General features: G+C 40.1%; 1 protein-coding gene and 1 non-coding gene across 4 annotated transcripts; one reads left to right on the top strand and one right to left on the bottom strand.

The window, feature by feature from the left end:
• Positions 1 to 829: 829 nt before the first annotated feature.
• Positions 830 to 19,265, bottom strand: RBBP7 (RB binding protein 7, chromatin remodeling factor). Of its 3 annotated transcripts, none has more exons than XM_039852286.1 (12): positions 18,948 to 19,265; positions 18,004 to 18,148; positions 13,748 to 13,893; positions 9,711 to 9,884; positions 8,591 to 8,706; positions 6,473 to 6,633; positions 5,581 to 5,707; positions 5,383 to 5,460; positions 4,708 to 4,784; positions 2,823 to 2,880; positions 2,091 to 2,201; positions 830 to 1,304 (listed from the first exon to the last, which is right to left on the bottom strand). In XM_039852286.1, the coding sequence occupies exons 1-12, from the start codon at positions 18,961 to 18,963 to the stop codon at positions 1,236 to 1,238; spliced, it is 1,278 nt and encodes a 425-aa protein (XP_039708220.1). In that variant the 5' UTR covers positions 18,964 to 19,265; the 3' UTR covers positions 830 to 1,235. The 3 variants fall into 3 exon arrangements, with proteins under 3 accessions (XP_039708220.1, XP_039708218.1, XP_039708219.1); XM_039852284.1 differs by lacking the exon at positions 18,948 to 19,265 and adding an exon at positions 18,409 to 18,757; XM_039852285.1 differs by lacking the exon at positions 18,948 to 19,265 and adding an exon at positions 18,409 to 18,571 and having other exon boundaries at positions 9,711 to 9,857.
• LOC120594334 (5S ribosomal RNA) lies at positions 10,359 to 10,477 on the top strand. Its single transcript, XR_005650547.1, has one exon. It is a non-coding gene; the product is annotated as a 5S ribosomal RNA (ribosomal RNA).
• Positions 19,266 to 27,860: the final 8,595 nt, after the last annotated feature.

Genomic DNA, 27,860 nt, shown 5'->3' with positions numbered 1-27,860 from the left:
AGTATAATAAGGAATGGAGCACTGTCCACCCTCTGGGTAGCCGAAAACTCATTTTACGTAGCCCGATCACTGTTAGACGACTAGAAAAATGCCCAGCATACCTGCTGTCGACACTTTAAAAAGCTACAAGAACTATGGATTTCTCCAGTCTTGGCTGCTCTTAGCACATTCCAGGGTGTACCTATTTGAATAGCAGGAGAATAAGTATATATACGTATGTATGTTATATATACACAAACACATACGAAAGATCTTATGATGAGCAAAAACATAACACAATCGCATATAAGAAGGGTCGGCAAACCGTTCCTCTTAAGTCAGGTCTATTAAAAGTATTTTAGGTTTAGTAGGCCACGCAAAAATCCTTCTTGCATATCTTTTTTGTTTCTATTTCTATATAAACCACCTTTTAAAAATAAATATGAAAACCATTCCTACCTGGCAGGCCCTACAAAATAGGTTGAGAGGCCAACCTGCAGGCTGGTTTTGTCCCCTCTGCTGAGCCCTGTCATGTAAGCAAACAAGCTTTTATTCTTTTGCGGGAAGAAATCCAGTTTGTTTCAAACTGCCCAAGTTAAGGCACAAACAGATATGGGTCAAATGACATGGAAGTTAAGGTAGTTCTAGGTTTACAAATGTACCACCACAAAAGAGATGCCGAACTTCTCACCTTTGGATTTAGGGTACCGTCATGTAACCTGGAAAGAAAGTCAGTAAGTTCTCAAATGGGTACATAACAGCTCCCTCACAAGAGAAATGTGCGCACGTGCGCATGAAAACACACTTCAACTAAATAAAGGGACAGACACACATATCCCTACCCAGGTTCTAAAAGAATAAAACAAAATTTATTTTAAAACTTTATTTCTGCAAAGCCAATCAAGAAGTATTGGAGGGAAAAAGTGTAAAAGTTATCCTTGCATATTCAGGAACAGCAAGCACTTAGTTTGAGAAAACCAGGACTTAAAATAGTTGAATCGAAGGCAGTACCCTGCTACTTGTATTTTAAAACAACTGTGTTCGTTCTTAAGCAACATTAATTTCTTCCCTAAAAGCTACAATATGATACAGTACGCAATAGCTCACGTGAAAGTGCTAGAATCAGAAGGTAAAGAGAAAATGCCATATGCCAGCCCACTTAACATTTACTACTATACAATGCTTTTTTGGTGCTTGATAAACCAAGCATTCATGTTAGCATTACATTCAACAAAAACATTTCTCATACTTTGGGTTTAAGATCCTTGCCCCTCCAGTTCCGATGTTGTGACATCTGACTCTTCATCATTGTAAATATTTTCAGCCTGGAGATAACAACCAAATAAATTCACAGGTAAAATTCTCCCATGGTTTTTACATTACCTAAAAATAGCATTTATTCTGTCTATCCAGATTTTTGGATTCATGGGTCAATGTGTTTCAGTGTTGAAAATTAAATGCGAACACATTTTTAGAGTATTTAGTAATTTCTTTTTTGTGTTTTTCCCCCAAAGGCTTTAATAAATTTAATGGGGAGAAGTAGGCAGGCCAGTGTTCTCAAATTATTCGCCAGTGTATATTTCTACATATATAACCAGCTGCCCATGAAGTATGTTTCAATTATTGTTCATAAAAGGTGTTTCCCAAAAGCATTTCGAACATCACTTAGAGGGGGCCATGGCCCTGAGGTTGATGAAAAGGTTTAACAACTCAATGCCTTAGAGATGTCACGTACTTAGTGCTCATCATCGGAGAACTCACTAGCATGTGAAGGTGTTGACACTTTCCTCCTATACTGTTCATGCCTACGACACAGCAGACACCAGATAGAGCAGCGACGCCAAGAGCCCAGTCGATGCAGAGCACAATCATGAAAATCAGCGCATGCTATGTCTACATTTGTGTTTATACAGACACGTACAGAGAGATTTCTTCTGACCCGACAGGCGAATATTGAACTAAAGACTCATTAGAATGGAAAATGTTTTGGAAGGTTGTTTCCTTTCTATAAATATTTGGTGTAATAAGCACGTTTGAAATATTTCTATTATATTATGTCGTTAGTAAATCTCTCCAAGATAGTCATTTAGGAAAAAAATATTTTAGCTCACCATTTGCCAAATCTGCATGATGTTATCCTCAGACACCGAGCAAATGACCCAAGGCTCATTGGGGTTCCAACTAAAATCTGATATCTTGGCGGTGTGTCCTCCATGAATAAACTGTTAAAAACAACAACAAAAAGCCTCGGTTTCATATCTTATGTTAAAAGTTAGGTTTTAGAGCATCAGTCTTGCAATGGCGGTGGGTGGGGGGCTGCTGCTCTGCAGTTTGGAGGGAAGGCCGGATAGGCTCAGTATGCCACCCACATAAACTCTCCAGGGACCCAGCAAATGCCCAGATGATTTGATCAGGAACAGGAGGGAAATGTGGGCACCGGCATCAAGATCCAGGAAGTTTAGTTTCTGGGAATGGAACTGAAAAATCCAGTCATTAAAATTTTTCCATACTCTCAGAAAGTGTTAAGTGTTGCTAATTGAATACTTGCACCTGTTCCCCTCCCCACCAAAACTTCTCAGAAATATAACAACTGAAATCAGTGAGAAATTACGCTATTCCAGGAGCTCAAATTATTCTTAATGAAACACTGGTAAAAACTTACTGGGCTCCAGTTCCTATTTTCAGTAAATGTCGAACCCCAATCACAACAACCTCCAAGACCTCCAATTTGAAATCATGGAGCTAGAATTTGAATTTCTGACTCATTTTCCATATACATGGATCAATGACAGAATCCAGTCTACATCTGACATTTCATCTTGCATAAGAAAGCCAACATATACCAGGAGTTCAGGAGGCCCATCTTCTGCATCTTCCGCTGATTGTTCTTCTCCGATTTTGCTATTAAGAAAGAACATAACGTTTTCATTATTGAAATTCTTACAGTGTGATTGTTTGCAGAACCAGAAAGCACATAATGTAAAAACAACACATTTCTATACTGCTATCGATTAGTTTTTTATATTAGTTGATGGGAGGGTAGGGTGTTTACTTTCTGGAAATGGGTAGAGCTGTTCATAACTGAAGCTGTACGATAGAAATTGTTAATAAATATTAAAATTCATTCAGTATTTCCACTGTGGTGTTTACTGCAGTAGATTTAAAAGGTGAAAAGTATCTAAAATATCTACAGGAAACTGATGCCTAGCCGCCATACTTCATTCTTAAAGCTTTTTTCAGTCCGGAAGGAAGATACAGATCTAAAGATATGACAACAGAACTTTATGGAATGCATAAACCAAGGAAAGGTTAAGTTTTTTCCCCCCGTTTCTCTTAAAAAATTCAATTTGTAGACTGCCTGCAGTCCCAATAGTGAAGTCACTCAAAGTACACAGACCACTTACCAGCCCTATCTGCTATCTAGCCCAAAGGCAGACTCTGCTAGATAACTGCTGGGAAAAACCAGTCAAAGCAATCAACCTTCTAAGTGGTAGTATTTTTTCCCTTCCCATAAAACCAACCAAACCAAACCTGTGGGACTGCTAGACAATTATGTGTCTCCTCCCTATCAGGCGCATAATTGTGAATACTGACCATTTTAACCTGTAATTTTGTCTAATGTCATTTTAACAGTAAGCAAATCTTCACTGAATTTTAAGAATTATACAATGCCTGCAAATTTATTATTGGCATCTTTAGGGACAATCCAATTGCCAGGGCCATCAGCCTTCCAAACCTTGTTGTACCACCTCATACGACCACTACATACTTTTGCTTTAGGTTTCTAGTTTTACTACCAAAACTTTCCAACTAGAATATACTCAAATACACGCTTGAAAGATTCTCTACATTCTCAAGCATCTATTGTGGCCAGTTTGTTTGTTTCATAAGAACGCGAAACATTAGATGTTTTAAAGTTTTACAAGCATTATATTCTGCACTATTTCAGTTCCATACACTGAAAGATGGAGCTACTATCTGTAATTAAGGGCAGCCTTGGTTTTAATACACTAAAAACTTAGTCTACATCAAAGCAATACATTTACTACAGGTAGGAAAAGTTATTCTTTGGTAATTTAATGATTTAAACTCAAGATAACGACATCTTATGGGGAAGAATATACTGAGCAACTTTATTAATGGCTCTAAAGACTCAGACTAAAAAAGAAAAAGGAGTCTGAAATGGCAACTCTAAAGTCAAGGAACCCAAAGAACTGGGAGAAACTCTTTAAACAGTGAGCCCCATGACAGTTCTCTGACAGCACGGGCTGTGCTTACCCTGTTCCCACAGGCACACCCCACAGCAGGAGCTCATCTGTGAATGAATCAAAGCTCAGAAGAGCAAATGGTAGAAAAATCCAGAAAGACTCGTCCTGCAGGTGTACGTGAGACCCAATGAGCCCCGACTAGCTCATGACATTTTTACCCCTTTCTATAGCAAAAGTGTTTTCAATCAATCATCTGGATATTAAAACACAAACGTGCCCTTCTCCCAACTTCATGCCTGAATATTGATAGAAAAATGAAACACTGCATAAATTTTACAGTCCATTTGCTGATTCACACCTATTTTATGGAACAAAGACTCTTCAGCAAAGTACTTAAAAGTTACTTTAATATTAGACTTATTAAACTGGGGTTAGTAAATTGCTCTTCTAAATTTATGAATTACATAATTTGCCAGATTACCATATTTATGCAGTTTCTTATCACCAGATTCTGAATTACCTTAAATCCCACACATTCAGGCGGCGATCAGTACCACTTGAAGCCAGAATAGTTTCGTTATGTGGAGACCAGTGGACCTAGCAATACGTATTTAAAAATGTAAAGAATCATCCATCTTTAGGCTTGTGGCTACTATCCTAACCCCTAATATTTTCCCATTAAGTGTCCTGTAGCCTCTCCTTGGCCTACAACTGTCACCCTCCTTGTCCTATTCTTTCAAGTGTTCTTAAACGGTCCATCTCCCAGGCCTGCCCCCCAGGAAGGTCATACTCCCCACTACAGGGGAACTCAGCTAGGGGTCCCCATAAACTTATTCGGCCCCATAACCATCCCAGAAACTTTTAAAAATTTCAATGACGGATATCTTACCCTATGCCCATCTCTTTTAAACCACATACCAGGTATTTTTTCACTGGAGGAGCCACCACACTGGCATACCTTAACTGAAGAATCCTTCGAGTTCACTTAACACTGATCCTGTTTTGCAAGGCTTTTTCTCCTACTTCTGAACTAACAGTCTCTCAAAAAGCTCCTAGTTATTTCCCTCTAGTTAACTTATATAAAAAAAAAATCAATGTCCCATGCCCACTATATTAAAGAAAAAAAATAAAAAGTTTTCCTCTACCAAAAAGTTACTAGAACCTGACATACAGACATCAGAAAACTGTCACGTACCTGAAAAATCTCATCTTTATGGGATTCGAAGGTATGGAGTTTTAATTTTAAATTACGCAGATCCCACAAAGCTACAGTCTGGAGAAAAGTAACAAAAGAGGAATTCATTTTTGCACTTCACGCAAGAATTTTAAAATATCTAATTACCATTCAAAACAACTGAGTTTATAAACACCAAATATGCAAAAACATAAAAACCTTATCCGCAGAGCCAGTTGCGAGAATAAACTCGCTGTAGGGATTGAATGACAGGCAATTGACTTCGGCAGTGTGCGCATCCACCAGGTGGCTCGGCTTGGAGGTGGTATTGGACCTGGTGTCCCATCTACAACACAAAAGGTACAAGATATACAGCACACGAGGAGGTCACTCCACCCTCCTAACTTCACAGACGCTCGCGCTCATTTCCTGGTCAGCACTGCTCCACATCACTGCTATGCCAGCCCGCTTCTCGCAGAACTACCAACCACACCTAGAGTTGGCCATCTGGACTTCGGACCACTAAGTGATACGCTTATTGTTTTTGGTTTCTTGTTTATTAGATCCTGTCTTAATTCACCAACTATTTCAAGAATACTCAAGTTACTGACAATGTAGAGAAAAATATAATTTGCTATCTACAACCCAGCCTTATCTAATTTCAGTACTTTGCCTTAATTGGCCTCAGGCTTTAGTTTATGGGATAAAAAACATTCCAGGTGGTTGACTGCAGCCCTGTGGCCATGCCCTGATACAATCATCCTTCGCCCTCATCTTCAACCTAGAGTCACTTTGATCCCAATTCTGATAATTCGCCACTATACCAAGCATGTTTCTTCACGTTCACATACCTGTTTTCTTTTTTAAAATTGTGCTCATTCACATACCACAGTAACTTTTATGTGAAATGACCATTATGTATGTGCAGTTTGTTTATATGTCAATTATACCTCACTAAAGGTGAGTATATAAAGGTAAGTATATTTTCTTTTTTAAAGGCTAGGACATAACTTTAAAAACAAAAAAAGAAATTAAACCACAGGCCACCACAACCACTGACGGCCATTCAGGACACCCTTATAACAAGACCCTGCTGAACTTTCCACCTTACATCATAAGTTTCTGATCATCAGCAACAGATCCAAACAATGACTCGTGCAGCAGGTGCCAGGCCACATCCTCAACCACAGCCGAGTGGCCAGTAAAGATCGCTTTAGCATCCACAATTTTGCCTTCCTTTGGCCCTGCATTGATATCCCACAGACAGACAGTCTAGAGAACGAAAAAAAACCAAAGCCATAAGAGATTGAATTTAAATGCTAACACTTTGTTTAAAACATTCGTTAAAAACAAAACTATTTAACCATATACATGTTAGAAGTAAACATGAGAGAGAGTAATATAAATAAAAGTGATGCGTCACAAACAGTAATATAAGGGTATACGATCCATGATCTGAGATGGGGAGGGAAGGAAAATACACTGTAATGGGACCAGGGGGAGAGCCAGCATGCTGGCAGGCAAGGCACACTCAGGTAAGTATCTAGAACTCATCTAGACTAGATTACACAACACTGAGGGCCTGGCATTTGGTATCCAGTGAACAGATATGCACATCCTAAAAATTCACGTTGGGTTGGGAGACTGGGAATTCAAACTAAAACGTGCCTCTTTAAAAGGATGCCAAGGCAGCTCAACAGGGACAGTTCTGTCTTTTCTACAAATGGTGCTGAGAAAACCAGCACATGCAGAAAATAAAGTCAAACCCCTACCTCACATTATATACAAAACTCAAAATGGATCAAAGATCTAAATTCAAGAGCTAAAACTCTAAAATTCTTAAGACGAAAACATAGGTGTAAGTTTTTGTGACGTTGGGTTACATAATTATTTCTTAGACATGATGCCAAAAGCACACGTGACAAAATAAAGATAATATACATAAACTAGACTCAATTAAAAACTTGTGCTTCAGAGGACAAAATCAAAAAAGTGAGAAGACTCACAGAACAGGAAAAAATTCTTTGAAATCATGTTATCTAATTTATATTTAGAATACATAAAGAACTCTTACAAGCCAATAAAAAATTTTTAAATGGACAAAGGATTTCAACACATATTTTTCCAAAGAAGATATACATATGGCCCATAAGTACATGAAAAAGATGTTCAACATCATTAGTTATCAGGGAAATGCAAACCAAAACCACAATGAGATATCACCTCATGCCTACTAGGGTGACTATAATAAAAAAAAAAAGGACAACAAGAAAAACTGGTATGGAAGAACAGAGAGAACCTGGAACCCTGGCACACTGCTGGTGGGAATGTGAAGTGGTGCAGCTGCTGTGGAGAATGGTTTGGCAGTTCTTCCGCAAGTTAAACACAAAGGTACCATATGACCCAGTAATTCCACTCCTAGGTAATTACTCAAAAGACATGAAAGCATACATCCACACAAAACTTGCACGAAAATGTTCACGCAACATCACTCAAAATAGCCCCAATGTAGAAACAACTCAAATGTCCAACTGATAAATGAATGTATTATCATATATCCATATAATGAACTACTTATTCAACTATAAAAAAGAAAATGAAGTACTGACACATGCTTCAACATGGATGAACCTTGAAAACATTATGCTAAGTTAAAGCCAGACACAAATGGCCACATATTATATGATTGTGTTTATATGAAATGTTAAGAAGATAAATCTATAGAGATAAAAAGAAAATCAGTGATTTCTAGGAGCTGGGGGAAGGAGGGATTGGGGAGTGACTGCTTAATGTGTACAGAGTTTGTGATCTTTGATGAAAACGTTGTAGAATTAGACAGTGGTGATGATTGCAGCTTCGTGAATACACTAAAACCTACAGAACTGTATACTTATTAAACAATAAAAAATAAACTAAAATGTACCTAATATTAACCAGGTCTTATGCTTTATAGAGTTTCCATTATGGAGGTCCACTTTTACACACCAGGGCCCCTTTGCCCACCTTCCCTCCATTCTAAGGCTGCTTCACAAGAGCTGTGCGGAATCCTAAGGCTCCAAAAAGGGCAGTTCGATAACCGGAGCCCTAAACCCTGTGAAAACGTTACCCAATAATCAGCAGTAGCATCTTGGGAAACCTTTCATCTATACAGCGCTCCTTCAGTGCAGCGCTGTCTGTGACCCATCCTTAACTCTCAGTAATAAACAGATTAGGAAAACAGGTTTCTCACGTGGTCGTCAGATGCACTTAGGAGATGTCCACTCAAATTAGAATTCCAGGAAAGACCATAGCCTTCCTTCTGGTGGCCTCTTAACCTAAGATCAGGATTACATTCTCCACTTGGGTCTAAAGAAAGAAAGAAATACATTAACCACTGATTATGTGTCTATTGGAACTGGTAAGAGCAAAGTCTCTCCCCCAAGTGAGCCATGACATTTATTATGCTTGGAAAAGCACCGCACACACCCAAAGACTTGGTCTGACCCACAGCCACCTTGAAAAGCAGTTCTTTGTGCTTAGTTTCAAATACTCAATGCAAACCAGGTCTCATGACCATACTACTGGTTCATTTGCAAAACCGAGCACTAGCTCTAACAAAATACTGAAAACTATAGCTATCCTACAAATTTGCGTGATGACAATCCGCCCCACCCCTGGGTCAATTTTTAAAAATCTTTTTGTGAGGAGTTAGCCCAGGAGGTTGCTCTAGTTGCTCAGTCCTTGCATATCTCCAGAGTAGCCTGCAACCATGAATGACCCTTAACTAGCCCCCAGGAATGTGACCCTCACAAAATTCTTCATGTCACTGAATGACAAGTTGTGTACGCCCAGAGCAATGGGGCATGCTGAGGCAGCTTGTGAAGACTTGTAGAACTGTTTAGCAAGATTCCTGAGGGACTGTTTAGCAAGACTTAAGAGCTGGGGTCCTGAGTTTCCCTTATCATGACCAGTCATAGAGTGGGATGTGCCCATATGACCAGGCTGCCATACAAACCCCAGACCCTGAGACTCAAACTGGCATCCCTGGGGTCTGCTGCCAGAGAGAAAGCATGTTCTGCGTGGCCGCAGTGGGGAAGGACTCAGAAGCCTGTGCCTAACATCTCTGGAATCTGCCCGATCTGTATCTTTTTCCTTCTGCTTTTGCTTTGTATCTTTTGCTGCCAGGTATATAACCTGCTGTGAGGTCCTTCTGTTAAATCACTGAATTTGAAGGTGGTTATGGGATCCACAAAGCAATTTTTAAACCTTTAAAAAATTATAGCATACACAAGTTTGAACAACCTCAAAGGAATTACCATTTCAAATCAAGAAAAATGATCAAGCAATGGCTTAACTTTACTACTACATACCTGGTTTAGCAGGGTGCTTTGTATAGTCAAAAACCAGCACATCAGAGGATGGTGTCTTCGTAGCAATGATGTGAGGGTTCTGCGGCATGTAGCGAGCACGGTTTACTTCTCCTTCATGGTTAATTTTAATTTCACATTCAATTTTTCCTGTCACAGAACCAAAGCCACCAAATTCTAATGTGAGAAGAAAGAAACACATACACTTATGATTAAAATTCATAAGTCACTTAATTTAATCAACCCAGCCAATTTTAGCCTGACAGAATATAGCACAAATTGATGAGACACAGACAGAGAGACAAGACAAAGAGAGACAACAAAAAGATATGGGTTCACTTGCCACTTAGAATTCATTTATTCTCAAAGCCCATTTGGATTGGAAAATATTGATAGCTATTTTATGCAAGTTAATTCAGTTCCACCTTGGATTTAAAACAATTAAAAATTGGCCTCTTTCAGTTGTGAAGATGATGTAGTTATTCACTAAAATTCAAATAACCACGCAACAAACACACCTCTGCCTTTTAGTGCAAATATCTCATTTGAAAGCACGACAGTGAATTATCATCTTATTTTAGGTTTCATTAAGACAGGGAAGATTTCACCCTTAGGAGTACAAACACTCCTTGGGTCTAAAGTCAGAAACAAGTCTATGGCCATGCCACCCTGAACAAGCCTGATCCCGTCTGATCTTAGAAGCTAAGCAGGGTCGGGCCCGGTTAGTACTTGGATGGGAGACCACCTAGGAAGACCGGGTGCTGTAGGCGTAAAAAATAAATAAGGGATTGTAAGCTGACAAGGTCCTTGCAATCTGTGAGGTCAACCAAGGGCTGCCTTGCCTTAAAAATAAAATCAAGTCAGAAACATTCTCAAATACAATATCCGTGCTAACTAATCTTTACCCCCAAGACACACATGTATGTTGGTTCCACAGAATACTTGGTTCAACTGCTAATGGAGAGCCAGAGCTAAAATGAGGGGCTTAACCTCTCTATCTGGTGTAGGAATAAGGCTATTAGTGTTAAGTAGTTATTAAAAAGGCCTTGGAAAAGTAACAAAGCCACATAAAAAGTACAATAATGTCTGGGAAGCAGCAAGATGATAGCAGAAAACATACAAGTAGAGAACTAAGCAGGTAACAGTAAACAAGGACATTTTCTTTTTTGTGGTGATAAAAACTTGAATTAGTTGCTGACACTTAAAAAGTTTGGAGGCTTCACATAATTGTTATTTTTTTCCTGATCTATATTGTTTCTTTGTATGTTCCTTTTTAGCTCACCCTGTGTCTCAGGTTAGGGAACACTAACTCAAATGCCTAATAGAGCCAGGCAGGTAACAAGTCAGAGAGACTGGCTGGGACCTAGAGAAAACACTGAAAGCAGTAAACCATTTCAGTTTCAGCCAGCTCTTGCTATGTGGGAATGTTTGGTGAACACTGGCTCCTACGCCTTAATACCAGAATTCAGTCAGTCTTCTCTATGGCCAACGCAGCTTACTATTTGTGTGGCTGAAAATCATCTCCCATTCCACACAACTACTCTCATACAACCACATGCAGTCGTCTAGTTCTCTCAGCACTTTCCCTGCCCAGTATGTCAGTAGCAGAAAGGTTCCTCAGCGTTTCTAAGACCACCTCTCCTGATCAGCTCGCCCTCCTACCTCCTGAGACCCTGCTTAAACTTGCCCCCCACCTCTGGGACTCTAAGGGTTCTCTCTAACCCTTCTGCTATGAAGATCAAGTCTCCCAACTCCTTTAGCTAAAACAGACTGAACAGCTCTCCTTTTTTAAAAAATTGGGTTTCCAGTTAAGATTTACTTTGAACACAGGGCTTTGTTTTCTTAAACGCAAAAGAAAAAGTTCAAAAAACAACTATCTTAATGACAAATAGTACCCATAAAAATGCCAAAATGGAAAATAAATGAGGTGTTAACTGAATTATTATAGCAACTTGTTGGAATACACTGGACAAATGACTTAAATAGCTCAATATATCCACATATTATGCAGAGACTAATAATACCTAAGATGAAAAGTCCAGTAAGTACACACTTTAGGATTAAAAACCATTAAAAACTTTCAGAGTATAACAATACTTAAAGAAATATTGCATAAGGTTGTAGGGGAATGGAATTGTGGGAGTGGTAAACCGAGTAAATAATTTTGGAAAATAGTTTTCTGTTAATTTAAATTGACAATGAATACACCATACAACCCAGAAATTCCACTCCACTAGATAAGTTTTCCCACATGTGTACAAGGAAAAACGACAAGAATGTTCACTAAAGCACTGTATGTAAGAACAAAAAACCACATAGATACGATCCAACTGCCCCTTGATAGAACAATTAATCACAATGGAATATTATACAGCAGTTTAAAGAATGAAATAGACATGGTATACACACACATAAAAAACAATACTAAATGAAAAAAGCAAGCTGCAAAACAACATTGTGTTTACTAGTGTGTGAGTAATGAAAATTCAAACAATTGAAATGGCACACCAATTTCAGGACAGTGATGAATTCTGGAGAAGGCAGGGAGAAATGGGGTAGGGGTGGTGGGACTTCAGCTATAATGTAGTATTTCAAATAAGAAAAAACCTAAAGCAAATACTGCAAAATGTTAAGATCTATCTATTAAATCATTTGGGAGGGCTCAGTAAAAAAGGTGACAGGATTAAGTAGTACATATTGGTAGTTACAAAATAGTCACGGGGATGTGAAGTAAAGCATAGGAGATGTAGTCAATAATATTGTAATAATTATATACAGAGCCAAGTGGGTACTAGATTTATTGGAGTGATCACTTCATAAATTATATAAATATCTAACCACTACATTCTGTGTAACTGAAACTAATATATTGAATGTCGACAGTAATTAAAAGAAAATGTTAAAAAAAACCCACCATTATACATTATAAAAAATCATTTGGGGCTGTGCACATTAAGTGTTAACCTAGTAAGTCTGGCTGCTTAGCCCTCGCAGCTCTGAGAGACACTGGGACCATGACTGACCCTTGATCAACTGAGAACACAGACCTCACAATGTTCTTTACGTCACTGATGGATTAATGATTTTGTGGTGTACACCTGGAGGAAGGACCATGCTGTAACAGTTTGTCAGGTTTGCTGCACACAAATATCAAGATGATATGCACCTGGTTTCATGACTGGGGTCCTGAGTTTCAGTGTCATGGCTGGTTGCTAGCAGGATGCGCTTACAAAACCACTCCCACACGAAAGCCTCAGACCCTGACACTCGAATGGGTTTCCCTAGGCAGAAAAACTGCACATGTCCCTGTCATTTGCTGCCAAAGAGAAAGCACATCCTGTGCAGCCCTGGAGGAGACTTGTACCAGACCTCCCTGGACTCCCTGATGCATATCTTCTTCCTGCTGCTTTTGTTCTGTACTCTTTATTGTAACAAACTTTGGCCATGAGTACAATTTGTTATCAAGTCTTGTGAGTCCTAGCAAAATCATCAACTTGGGAACTTGGTCATGGAAATACTAAAACAGAGGAATGTATGTTTGACAGGAGGAAGAAAAAAAAACTACAGAAGTCAACAGCTTCCACTAAAAAAAAAACACTATTAACTGATTAACTGTTTGGTATATACACCTCTTGACTTTTTTCTATGCACACACCAGTTATTCAACTTATCCTGGACATCTTTCCATAACAGTATATATGGATTTATCTCATTCTTTGGGCGTGTATAAAATTTCAGACTTATCGCATTCTTAGTAATTGCTGCACAGTATTTCAAACATGCCATAATATGTTTAACCAATTTCCTATGAACTAATATCGCGGATGCTTTGCTAGGTTGATCCTAATTTTTCTTTCAATCCTGCAAATAATGCTACTTTGAAATCCTGTGTATGTGTGGGCAAGTTGTTCTGTAGGAAAAAGTCCTAGTAGTTAAACTGCTGGGCCAAAAGAAATATTAGTGAACAGTTTTAGTAACATATAATTAGAAAAAGGCATATTCTCTTAAGACACCAATACTGCAGTGTATAGTATACCTACCACCCTTCTCACTGTCACAGTGGGAAGCATCAAATTGTGCATCATCATTCGGAATATGGACTCGAGCAACCACGAGATGATTCTGCTCATCAGATGTGTGAGTCCCCAGCACTAGCCAATGCAGGGCATAATCCTTTCCTTCCGGTCTGTTTGGAAAGAAAATAAGTCACACTAATCCTACAAGAAATCAGTTGCTAACAAATTTGGTCCATCACTGATCCTAATACTCATAAATCATGAGTTCTTGCATAAAAAACATCTTCCATTTTAATATACTAGATGTTTCTGATTTCCCAATGAGGCAATGAGGTAGAATGGAAAGAATAAGACGCTGAGTCAGAGAAACTGGGTTTAAATCCTGGCTTGAACTAAAATTAGCTATATGCAATTCCTTAAATCACAACTTCCCTGTGGGCCTCAGTTTCTTCACTTTAAAAAACAGGTTATGAGTACAAATGGCATGATGTGAAAACCCCTTATATATTATGTTTATGTGCTTAAAATTTCTAAAATGAGCATTCTCAATTTTACAGGGTGGGTGGGGGGAGTCTTTGTCATTAATTCTATGAAAACTCACTTCAAGGTTGAAAAACCTGCCAATGTCTCTTGGCACTCCAGTCCCAGCAGTGATTTTGCATCTATGTATTAACAATGCCTTCCCATTTGTATTATCTAGAATGGCAATTTTCACCTGTGTCCCATGATCCCACCTCAGTAAGGTCAAAGAAGTAGGGCTTGGGGCACCAACACTGGACAAGTTAGGCTGTTTCTCAATTTCAGTTGTGCAAAGGATTCAGTAGTTTAAAAAAAATAAAAATGTTTGAGGATTACTTCTAGGCATGTAATTTAGTAGTAGCTAAAAAACACAGGATGAAATTTTACCAGGATTTGGCCTAAGGTTAAAAAAAGAAGAAGAAGAAAAAGAAATACATATGCAACTCCAAGAACGGAATAAGGCCACCATGGGTAAGCAACAGCAGCCTGTTGGAAAAAAGACATGGGTCTCGATGTATGTTTAGTGGCCAAAAATATGATGTGGTTATCAAAAAGCATAATTAATTCCATCTTAGATAAACTTATATAGGGTGGGGGAATGCAATGTGCATGAGCACTCGCCCACTTATTTTTACATGGAAAAACCACAGTTAGAAAATTAGGCTCCAGGCAATGTACTTCAGGAGGACTTAGACAAAATGAAACCTTTACAGGGAATAGTGGCTCAAAATGAAAGGGAACTTAAACATTTCATGAGAACCATTTGAAAAGAAATAGGAATGCCTGAGAGAAAGGAAGCACCGCACAGCAAAGTTAGGGCTGACATAAAAGGGATGAAGTGACGTGTTTTTTTCTTATGGAGTTAAGCAGAAAAACCAATAACGACAGGTAAAAGTTACAGATAAACAGGTCGGTTCATTACAGGATCTTTCTAAGGAGCATGGTCCTGAGATGGACTAGAGGATCTGAAAAATTCCTGGATTCTAAAATTCAATTATTCTGGTTTCTCGACTCAATTGTTATCTAAGGATTTTTCTCTTTACTACAAATCCTTTCATTCCATCAATAAACTACAAACCTGAACCAATTTCCCTGAACCAATCAATATTATACTATTTTTCTCCAATAACTAGATATATCTAAGGCTGCAGAAGACTAATGATAAATGGCATTGTCCATTTTCAGTGCCAGGATCCTATGCTAAGAAATTTATCTAATAATTATAGATCATCATAAGGTTATTCTCAGTAGCATTGTCTGAAGCAGCAAGACTGAGAACCTAAATATCCACCAATGAGGAATTGGTGACATAAATTATAGTACATCCATAAATAAAATTCTTTGGAGGCTTTAAAACAAATGAGGATATCTAAACATGCTGATAGGAAAAAATCTCCAATATAAACTCTTTCTAATTAAAAAGTCAAGTGAACAACTTGCTATCAGAAAAAAGAAAATAGAAGATATATGTATGTACTTCATGCTGACAGGATGAATAAGAAATTGCAAACTGACTGCTCTGGGTAAGGGAACTAGGAGGATATGGAATATGGAAGGAGGACTTATTTTTCACTCTATGCACTTTTGTACCATCTGAATTTGAATGACTACAAAGCTTTTTAGGTAGAAAGTTAGTCTCAATATGTTTAAGAAATTATTTACTAAGAGATATGAAATTATCTACCAGTTTTGAAAATTTCTTGATACTTAAATAAAAAATTTAAAAAGGCAAATTAATTATTTGGACAATTACTTAACTCAATTTAAGGACAACAGCTCAGAAAGTGCAAGTAACCATTTGGAAGCAGGTTTTATGTGGGCAGAGGCCTTATGTGGTTGAGTAGGGTCTAGTTCCTCAAAGACCCCAGCCATAAGAGCAGCCAACATTTCTACTGCTTTGTATAGTGATAAAACATAATCACAGTCCCTTCATACCCCAAACAGAATCCTGCAAAGCACACGCAGCTGTCCTTGCCATCCAAGAATGCAAGCTGGCTGGCATTTTCTTGCATTCCCAGAGAACCGCACATCCCACAACCAGACCCAGACCCCACTTCTTTGTATGCAAAGACCACAATGGAATACATAATTTAAAGTATTTTCTGCTAAATTCTTAACTGTTAATATAAAAGCAATACCTGGGCTGAGAACATACAGATCTATTGTCTTTAGAAAATAAAAACCTTTATACAAAATGCATTGCAGATAACATTTTTAAAAGACTTCAGTAAGCAGCTTTCACTGAGATTCAAACGGAGAAAGTTATTCTATTCTGTATGACAATTTCTGAATAGGTCAGGGTGGGAAAATCAACAGCAGTCACTCCTTACTGTGTACTTACTCTGCAGCAGCCCTTCGACATGCATGATCTTAATTTCCTCAAATGCAGGCAGTCAGTAACATCAGCACCTCCATTAACAGAACAGACAATCCGGGATAGAGACTGACCAACTTGCCCTAATTCACAAAGCTACTAAAAAGCAGGGGGCGGGATTCAAACTAAGGTCTCTAACATTAAAGCCCCAGCTCTTTCCCCACTACTGCAGTCCGTCAAAAAGATTAAAGAGAATGTAAATTAACTTTTTAAAATTTAAATCTGCTTAACAGGAAAACACAAAGAATCAAATGCACATGAATACCCTTAAGTAGTTGATGCTCAAAGTAATTTAAATGTCAATGCTTAACAAAAGCTTGGCTACTCTTCCCACCTCTACACATTTACACCGAGATTTTTGGAAACTCTCAACAGAAGTCCTATCTGTATGGAAATAAATGTTCGCAAATGGAGCATCTGGCCACTATGAGAGTAACTTTATATAAAATTAACTTATTTTTTATAAGTTGTCGCAAAATGCCGTTCTAGATTTGTTTGATGAATCATTAAATTATATGTTCACGATACCCAAGTTTAATACTTTAAAAGTACGTGGCCAAGTTTCCACAAGAAAAAGTCCAAATGTATGAAAAAGGCAGTTTAGTGCAGTGATCACCTCAACTCAGGGGTTACCTGTTTTGGGTTTGAAGTCACCTCCATCATTTGCTACCTGAGTGATCTTGGGCATGTTACGCCACATCGGTGAAACAAGGATGACGAGAAGTAATCAAAGTACTTGTTTTGAATATTAAACCAAGTAACTGGACAGAAAACTCTACAGATGTGCCAGGCCCTTTTCAAAAGGCCCAATAAATGTCAGCAATTATCACCAGAGAAATAGCTGAAAAGAACACTCTTATCAAGACCAACAGCAACATCAAAGCGAATTCTATACTGTAAGCCAACAATACCTTTTCTGGTGAACTGTTGCTAAATTCTTTTCCCCTTCGGCAATTAAAACTTATTCATCTCGGGGGCTGGTTAAATGGGTGTGTTCACTTCATAAAAATTCATCAAATCGTATGCTTATGATTTGTACACTCTTCTGTACATATGCTATTTTTCAACAAAGTTTTAAAGAAATCCATTCATTTGGGCCCAAAGTGAAGTTCTATATTTAAGCCCAAGAAATATCAAATATATATCCTGTGCTTCCTGCAAGTATCATTAATCTCACAACAGATTTCTTCCTCCCATTTCAACGCCACACTTACACATCAGGAATCATCCCATAAGTCACTTTAGTTTTGAAAATAAAAAATCACCTGCCACCTCATCCAAGGGCTAAATTGACTGCATGCTTACTTTCTACGTAAAAATGACAAAAGTAGGAAAATCAGGCCAAAAGTTAAATTTGTGCAAGGTAAAAGTTGTCAGGAACCCTTACTTAGTCACTTCAGGAAGCCACTGAACGGTAAGACTCGGCCACTGAAGAGCATGGGTCATAACCAGGTCATACAGAAACGGTGTATTCTTCTTCCAGATTTTATATTCTTCATTGATGACACGCTCCTCCACAGTATCTTCAAACACTGAAATTTGGAGAAAGCCCATACAATTAAGTGCTTGAGAAGGATCGAAGTCCGAATCTGTACACAGATACTGGAGGTCACCTCGAGAAGGCCACACCTAATCTACTATTTCCTTTTACCTCTTATTTGAGCAAACCTACTAACTGCTCTTCCAGAGCGGATTTTTTTGCACTTTGAAATTAATATCTCCTGCGTATAGACAATTGGGTAATTAATTACACGGACATCAAAACTGTTTTGCCAGTTACAGCTGTTCGCACCTGTTCTAAGATGACGCCCCGTATGCAAAGAGGTTCTACGACCCACCCGGGGAGACGAATCCACGTGTAGCACAGAGCCATCGACCCGCTCCCTCCATCCCCCACCAGGAGAGGCCTCCGCTCCCACGAAGCTGGCGTCGGCAGCCATAGTCCGGCGGGTTCCAGAATCCCCCGGACAAGGGCCGCGACCCCGAGGCGTCGGCGCGCGCGCGTGGAAGGAGCCGCCGTGCCCGCTTTCCGGCGGCAAAGACCGCCTCCGCTCGGGGGCCGAGGGCGCCGGAGGGAGCGCTGCCGCTGGAGGGGGGATGGGGGGAAGGGGGCCCAACCCGCGGCCCCGCGCCCGGCTCCGGAAGTGCTCAGAGCCCTCCGCTCTGCAGCCGCGTCCCGCGTAGGCCCCTGGAGGCGCGCGCCCAGCCTCGCGCCCGGCCCCGCCCCCTGCTCCGCACGCCAATTCGCGCCTTTCGCCGGCGCGTGCCGCGGCCTCGCGAGCCCGCCGCCCCCCGCGGCCCCGGCGCGCGCCGCCCCGCAGGGCCTCTTACTCTCTTTACTCGCCATCTTGCGTCGGGTCGTTCGCCCCTCGCCGCCGCCTCAGACTCCCCTCGCTAGTCAAGAGCAGTCCAACCGCAGGCGCTCCTGCTTTTCCCAGGCGCGCCACACGCTTCTAGCTCTCGAAGCCTGAGCTCCGTCTTACGGCCTGGGTGCTCCCCAGACGCCGAGTTCTTCTCTCCTGCCTCCTCCCTGCTCGCGGGTACCGAGGACTGAAGCGCTCTTCTCTCTCTCTCCAAACTTGGAACGAGACTTTTCAACCCGCGCCTCCCAGCCCGCCCAGGCAGCTGAGCGCAGGCGCATCCGTCCTGGGAAAAGTAAGAGGCTGTGAGGAGGCGGGCCTGGGAGCAGACGGCTTCCTCGTCTCGACCAATGACGTGCGGCCGGCAGGTTTCACGCGGCGGCGGAGCTTCTGGGTGGGCAGAGGCGTTCAGGAGCGGGAGATTGGCGAGGCACAGGCGCGAAGATCGCCAGCGCTCCCAGGCCGGGCGCGGGGAGGAGGAGGATGGGGGCGGCGCGCGCGGGGGTGGGGCGACTGGAGGCGCGTGCTAGCTGCGTGGGCTGCAGGCCCCAGGAGGCGAACCCTGGGGCCGCGGGCGTGAGTTGCTGCAGCGGCAGCAGGGGGTGGGGGTGGGGGTGAGGGGTGGGGGGAGTGAGAGGGGGGGCAGGAGGTTGCCGCCGCTAGCCAAGCATAAAATCTCAGAGAGAAGAAAATGGTTTCTAGTCTCGAGAGATTACTGTGTCCTCAAAGTCTCCCCGATGATCACGGGCATGCAATTCTGTGCCCCCCGAAAGGTTTCCTTCCAGCCGACTGGCCTTTCTTGGAGCCCGGTCGAACCGAGGTGGGGTTTGTCGGAGGCAAAAGGGGCTTTTTGCAGAGGCCGCGGGCGTTTTCTGACTGCAGAAGACGCCAGGCCTCCCTGTTAGGCTAAACCTGCGGCCTGTGCCGGCACAGGCCGCCAACTGTCCGAAGCTGACCAGAATTACATTTTCATTTGTTCACACATTGGGGTTCTTCCGATGATGATTTGCGGCCTCTCCTCTCCTATTCAGGGATTTTGTCCCTGCACTGTTGTTCTTGCCTCCGTCCCATCTCTGGCCCCTGCTGAGTCATTCTTTTTCACCTTCTGGGGGGTCCTAGGGCGAACCCATCCCAAGCTGGTGAAGCTGGGGAGAGCTGCGCAAAGATGACCCGGGCTGGCTTGCCTGAGCCCTGCTCTGTCGGGAGCTTGGTAGCCGCTGAGGAGTGGGTTAGGGTGAGGAGAAAGTGAGCTGCAAGGCCAAAAGAGGCAAGGACAGAGGTGACGGGGCATGGGGGCGGGTGCGTGAACTAGTTGAGATGCTACGTGCACAGGGAACTATAACCTACATCCAGACTCCGAGAGAGGCTCCCCCTGCAAAAGCACCCCGCGGAACATTTGCTGCCTTGATATTTTCCAAGAGTCTTCATGCAAGTCACCATGGTGATTCTCAAATGAAGTGCAGTTGCCGCTGTGATGCCCACTTTTCTGATCAGGAAACAAACCCAGACGTTATCCTAGTCGGTGGTAGAACCACTCATATTACCTTATATAGAAATTTATTGTCTGGTCTTTGGTTTTCCTATACGGTACAATTCATTATAACGCTCTGCCTTCGTGTCAGGCCCAGGAATCTTGTTAAGAGACCAAAGCTGGGGAGAGGAGCTGGAGAGGGAAGAGAGTTGAAAGGGTGTTTAAACAATACAGCCCTCATGTTCTAGGACACAGGTTAGCAAACGTTTTTCTAAAAGGGGCCAGATCGTAAATATTTCAGGCTTCGGGGGCAACTCTTCAACTCTGCCGTGTTATAGCGAGAAAGCAGCCCTAGACAACATGGGTGAACCTGGCTGTATTCCAATAAAACTTTATGGACACTGAAATTGGAACTGCATATAATGTTCACATGTCACAAAATAGTCTTTTGAAATTTTTCAACCACTCGAAAATGGAAAAATCATTCTTGGCTCATGGGCTGTACAAAAACAGGCAGAGGCTTAGATTTAGTTGGAGGGCTGTAGTTTGCTCACCTTGTTCTGGAATAATTGTGTCTTACAGCTCTGCTTCAATGGGAACCTCCTCATGTGCATGACAAGAGAAGCCTTGGCAGACGATTTCTAGTCTCCCTTTAATATATTTTACTTATTTCTGATGGGTGGGCATGATTTCCAAAACCTGTTAAATGTTTAAAGGATTGAAAGAAATTTTCCCAGATGATAGGTTTTTTAAATCTTTATACTGTTCGCCTCACTGAAGGTCAGAGAAGGGAGTATGGAGCAGATATTTGGGAGTTTCTGAAAATATTCAGGTACTATCATCCACTTAATTCGAAAGTATTGTGTACACCATATTGTGTTAGCCCTTTTCCTTTTTTTTTTTTTTAATATGGAATCCGTCCATTCTGTTTCTCTTTATAATTTTTTTTGGTCTTTTCTCAGGTTCTTTTTTTGCATCAAAAATGTAATACCAGTTTTGTCTCTTAAATTGCTTAACTGTTCAGTTTTGTTTTTGCTTTTCACCCCAACTTCTTAGCTCTGTCCTAATCTTTTCTCCCACTTTGTTGTTTTTTGTCTCTTTTACACTCGGCTTAGTCTACTCATGGAGTGAGGAACTAACAGGTGCACGCACAGGGTGTGGGCTATCTTAGCCCTGTTTAGGTACCTTTCTCTAAGACTGCTTACCTCAAAGTTGCTGTAGTGTTAACCCCTATTTCTCCATGCTGACGGTGTTTTACAGACTAGTACACTTGTACATAAACAGAAACAAGTGACATCAAACAGTGCTGACCTTTTAATATGTGTGATGCATTCTGGTATTTTATTTCGTTTTTAAAAATATACTGATTACCCTCTACATTGATTTTGTGATCACACTTAGTCACAACTTAGAGTTTGAAAAAACACAAGACACTAGGATATTTTTAAAACCTCTACCCAACCCCTGACCGTCCTTTATAAAGTAGCAACGTGCCCTCATTCTCCCCCCACAGCTAATCACTTTCTGTCCCCTTTATTTTCTTTTTTCTCGTAGCACTTATCGCCACCTGACACATGTTTGTTCATAGGCTTTTCCCCCTACGCTAGAATGTAAATTGATGGCAGGATCTTGGATTCGTTGTATCCCCAGCGATGGGCCAGTGTTTAGCAGATGAGGAAGCTTAGGCAGAGAATGGTGAAGTTTCTTGCCAAGGTAACATAGCTAGTGAGTGTTGGAGTTGGAATTTGAATTCGGTCAGTCTTACATTAAGACAGCAAAAGTGATTCTATATGATAGAATGAACTGTTTACCAAAAAGAATGAGAGAGGGAAATAATCCCCAGACATGGCTGCTGGATGATTCTGTGTTCATTAGCAACCCCGTCTCACTAGTTTTGGGTGGAAATCTTAGCCATTCAAAAAAATTTTGAAGTACCTACTGTGTACCAAGCAGTGTTTTGGCAACTGAGGATACCTGGAATGAACAAAACATATAAAGCGACTGCTCTTTCATACATTATTTTATTGTTTGATTTTCTTATTGCAAAAATAAAGCTCATTACAGAAAATCTGAAAATTACACAAGCATAAGAGGAGCATAAAGAATACAAATTTTGTTTCTGGACAAATCATTTTTATCCAAATCATTAGAAGCAGAAGGAAATACACAAAAATATTAATAGGCATTGTCTCTTGGTAACTGGTATTACGGATGGTTATTTTATTTATATGTTGCTTTATTTAATTTTTTTCTCCAATAGACAGGCATTATTCTTAACAGAAAAAAGCCCCTCAGATTTTGGAAAAAATAAAAAGGAATGATAGAAGAGTAATGCAGACAAATGCAGAGTTGTCTTAGCGTGATAGAATTCTAAGTAATTTCTCAAAATATTGTTTAATGCAATTGTGTGAGAGGGAGCCGAAGGAAAATTGTTGTAAAATGGAAACACGCTGTGCTTGTTTGAACTTGTACTCTGTTTTCATTTACTATTCTAATATTTTATTAGCTAAAGTGAAGTAATTGTTTTATACTTATAAATGCGTTAATTTTTAACCTTTGTGGGTGTCCCTCTGGGTTTCTGAAAAGCTAACTTACCCCACTGTGTTAGCTGTTAATGTTAAGTGAGCTCCTCAGTTGGTGGCAGTGAATAAAGGAAATGACCTAGACCAGAATCCCTGGGGTTTAGGCTTAAAATCCCTAGGGCGTAGTAAATAAACATTTGTCAAACAAAAAATATCGAATAGGGAACAACTCCTCCCCTCGTCCCAATCCCTGAGCAGTGACATGAAGCCTATAGAACCTACTTTTAGAAAAATTGTCCTAAGCTTTCTACCCCAAGCACATTGTTGCTTTATTCAAAGTTTTAACATACAGTCCACATGTCACCCTGAACAAGCCCGATCCTGTCTGATCTCGGCTGCTAAGCAGGGTCAGCCCTGGTTAGTACTTGGATGGGAGACCACCTAGGAAGACCAGGTGCTGTAGGCGTAAAAAATAAAAAAATAAGAGATTGTAAGTTGACAAGGTCCTCGCAATCTGTGAGATCAATCAATGGGTTACCAAAAGCAAATCTTTTTTAAAATACAGCGCGTTGTAATTTACAAGTGAAGACCTCTTTTGCAGTTCACTGTAGTGAAAATGTGTTGGGATTGCTGGCCATCATCCATTTTCTTATTCAGGAAATAACATGCTAAATATCTTTTGGGTGAGCTTCTCCTTCCTTCTTCAAACTTCTTGCACTTTGGTAGGATTGTCCATCAAGATACCCTGATCTCTACCAGCCAAAGGTTAGGCTCTTAACCCCAGCAGGGGCCAGTCAGCCACACCCTTCCTGGAATGTGGATTCCATGGATTCCTGATGGTAAGCACCACAAGGTGCCGTCCAGTCCCTTGGTTCCTACTTCCTAGAACTCTGGGATGGCTCTGGTTCCCACCCTTTCCAAATCCTACTCCTTTGCTTCTGTGAGCTCCTCATATCCTTCCATCTATTCCCTTTTTGCTTAAATTAGCCTGAGTTCATTTGTTGCTTACAACCAAAGAATCTCTGATGTCCACCTAACATTCTCTCCTTTCCTTTCCAAGTCCTGCATTCAGCCACAGGTTCTCTTGAATAAGGGCCATGACCCAGTGTTTGGAGAGGAAATAGATAAGATACTAAAATATCACAAAATTTTATTTACAATTGTATAAAAAGCTACAGGAAAACAGAAAGACATGCGAAGTATTTCCAGTAGAGCAGATTCAATAGAGAGAATTGGGTACATTGTGTTAGGAGGCTGAAAGGGGGAGGACGAGGTAACCCAGATATTTGTCACTGCTTCCTGTCCCCCTAGGGCTGATATTAGTAACTTCAAGAAGCAGCTACCATGCTGAGGGCTGAAGGAACAAAGGGAAAGAAGTGAGGTTACCGGAACCCGGGAGCTTAGGGGAAAGGTCCAGTGCTGGCTGGTACGTTGACCTCTGGTGGAGGCACTCCGCACAGCCTCTGCTCTAACTACTAAGGAAGGTGCAGCTGGGGGTTGCTGGTGCCTCTGTGGGGACCTGGTATGGTGATGCTGGGAAGGCTGAAAGAAGCTGGAGGCTGGTGTCATGGGGGTGGGGTAAGGCTGTTGATGGAAGCTGACAAACAGAGGCCCTTCTCCCTCTTTATAATCTCCACTCAGAACCTCCCACTGACAAAACCTACCAGGAAGACAACTGGCTTGAGAGTTTGGGAAAAGCAGTTTGCAGAATCTCAGCCCTAGTATCAAAGAGCAGAGCTAAAAAGGATTAGCTTAGAGCTAAGAGATGGTAGGTGAATAATCACAACAAAAGCATGCTTTGCTTTTAAAAGAATCAGTAATAGTTTTTGAAAATAGAATTCCCTAGTAAGTTGAAAATTTTCAATATATCTGTGGCTGAATGTAAATTACATCATTATTGTACTTTATGCTGAAAGACCTCAGAGTACAAATTTCAAACCCTGTAACATGTTCTCTGGACCTTAGAGATGGCATATGGATGTATCCGTTGGAAAATTTGTCTCCTAATCCATACTTATGAGGTACAGGAGGTACGGCAGGGTTGTTTCTTTTGATTATTACAAAGGGGGAAATGAGCATTAATGTAAAACTGTCTTGGTCATCAAAGGGTCTGTAATTGTAAGGTTGTTTACAAATTCATATTGAGAATTGTTTTTCAAAATACATTCGAAGAAAAGCCAGAGAAATTAATTATATCGTTAAGAAGGTACTTCCTAATCTCACTTAAAGGAACTTACAGATACTTCAAATGTATAGATCGATTAAGCCAACAGATTTTATTTGGAAAGTCTGCAAAATTCCCAATCTGCTATGATTAATGAATAGAAGGGAAAATCATTATACTAGTAGCAAAAGAAAATGTTAGATGAAAAATACATCTATGAATGTTCATAGCAGCTTTATTTGTAATATCCCAAAACTGAAATCAGCCCAGATGTCCTTCACTTGATGAATAGTTAAGTAGACTGTGCTACAGCCATATTCAGCATTAAAAGGAAGAAACTATACACACGACTTGGATGAATCTCTAGAGAATTATGTTGAGCGAAAAGGCCAATTTCAAAAGGCTACATACTTTATGATTCTATTCATATAGCATTTTTGAAATGACAAAATTTTAGAAATCAAGGAGAGATTAGTAGTTGCCAGGGGTTAGGGATTGGGAGTGAGAATGAGGGGATGTAAGCGTGGTTATAAAAGGTCAAAATAAGGAATCCTTGTGCTTGTGGCATTGGAACTGTTCAGTATCTTGACAGTGGTGGTGGATACACAAACCTACACAGGTGATAAAATTGTATAGCTTAACACACACATACACACACAAATGAGTACAAGTAAAACTAGGGAAATCTGAATGAGTGGATTATATCAATATCAATATCCTGGTTGTGATATTATACTATAGTTTTGCAAGATGTTATGTTTGGAGAAAACGGGGCAAAGTGTACACAGGATGACTATATAGTGGTTCTAACAACTGCATGTGAATCTACTATTATCTCAAATTTTAATTAAAATTTAAAATGGTGTTCAAGAACAATAAAAAAAATCCTTATTGATGCTTTTAGTCTTGTTCTGTTTATTAACTGAAGTAATGATAGTTTCTGCATGTGTGGGTTTTTTAAACTTTTAAATTATGACAATTTCTAATATACACAAAAGAGAATAACGGAACAAACGCCCAGCTTTAATCACTAACAACTCATGGCAAAATGATTTTTATTTTCCCCCCACCCACTCCTGCCACCCCACATCATTTTTATGCAACTATTACATCTCACTTAATGAATAGATATGTCACCAAAAAGATATACTGATGGCAAATAAGCATATGAAAAGATGCTCAATATCACATGCCATTGCAGAATTGAAAACTAAACCAGCAATGAGACACGACTACACACCTATTAGAATGGCTAAAGACAAAGGAAACAGTGAAAAGGATGCCAGGTTTTCAGGAAGAGGGAGGAAGGGATGAATAGATAGGACACAGGGAATTTTTAGGGTAGTGAAACTATCTTTTATGATTCTATAATGGTAGACGCACGTTATTATGTCTTTGTCAAAAGCCATAGAATATACAACTCAGAGTGAACTCTAAAGTAAACTATGCACTTTAGTTAAGGACAATAATGTACCTATATTGGCTCATCAGTTGTAACAAATGTACCACAGGAATGCGAGATTAACATCTGTGAAAATTAATTAAAATGAACATGGGAATCTGGATTGATAGGGTGAAGAGCTATATGAGAACTCTGTACATTCCACTCAACTGTTCTGTGAACCTCAAACTACCCAGAAAAAGAAAGTCTATTAATGAAAGTTTATCCTCTCCAAGACACAGAAATGAGGAGTTAGACTAGATCTCAGTATGAAATTCTGTCCTCAGAAGTAGAGATGAATTTTCCTCTCCTTATATTTCCCATAGGGTTTACTTTATGATTTTTATCTATCCCCACCATGTGGCTTTCAATGACTGCATTGATAGATCAGCCAAGCTGGCATCACTTGGTTGCGTGTGTTCTGGCAAAGAATAGACTCAGATAGAAAGTCCAAAGGTTTTCTTTATCAAGCCTTTTTGGTGAACTGTTAATATAACTTTAGGGAAAACTTGTTTCTATGTCTATCAGGTATTTCCTGTTGTGTTAGTTTGAAAGCCATTTTGTGTGTTTTTCTACAATTTTGGCTTCAGTAACCTTGAAAGTATGATGATCATTTCAAGTTAGAGTAAATATTCTGACTTTTGAGAGAAATCTTAGTTATAATTTCAGTGAAATCCTTCATAATGCCTTGTAACTAAATATTACAATAGTTTAGTTTCACATGAACATAAAGATTTATATAATAATATAAAGTCAAGAGGTCACATGGACCTTATTGTGTTATCCTGATATGAAATAAAGCCACTCTAGCTTCTACTCGCTGTGGGGAGGTATAACATTTATATAAGCCACATGTCCCATGTTCCCTACGGGTAGTCATAAATGTTTAATAATAACATTTAATGAATCAGTCCGAATGAAGAAAGAGGTACAAGAGAACTAGATTGAAAAATGTTGGCAACTCTCTTAATGTATACCACAATGTTATTTAAATCGCAAACTTATAAAAGTGTTGTGGATGATTCTTATTGAATGCTTTAATTCCTAAGAAGTCAGGGCAATTTGAATTGATGGAGCCCTCACTTAAAATTTACATTAACCAGTATTTAGGACGGGAATCAGTTTTTGTTTTTTGGGAGTAACTGTTAATACTAAGAATTTTTGCTTACATTATATTAATTGTTCTCTTTTAGTCAAGAAAAAATAGACTTGCCCCATCTAACACTTCATTCCCATTGAAAAAAGGAATTTAAATATATATTTAGATTGCTTAACGCAGTGGCCTT

The sequence above is a fragment of the Pteropus medius genome, unplaced genomic scaffold (assembly GCF_902729225.1).
Source record: "Pteropus medius unplaced genomic scaffold, Ma_sr-lr_union100, whole genome shotgun sequence".
Taxonomy (NCBI): domain Eukaryota; kingdom Metazoa; phylum Chordata; class Mammalia; order Chiroptera; family Pteropodidae; genus Pteropus; species Pteropus medius.
This window is presented reverse-complemented; position numbering and strand designations above follow the sequence as displayed.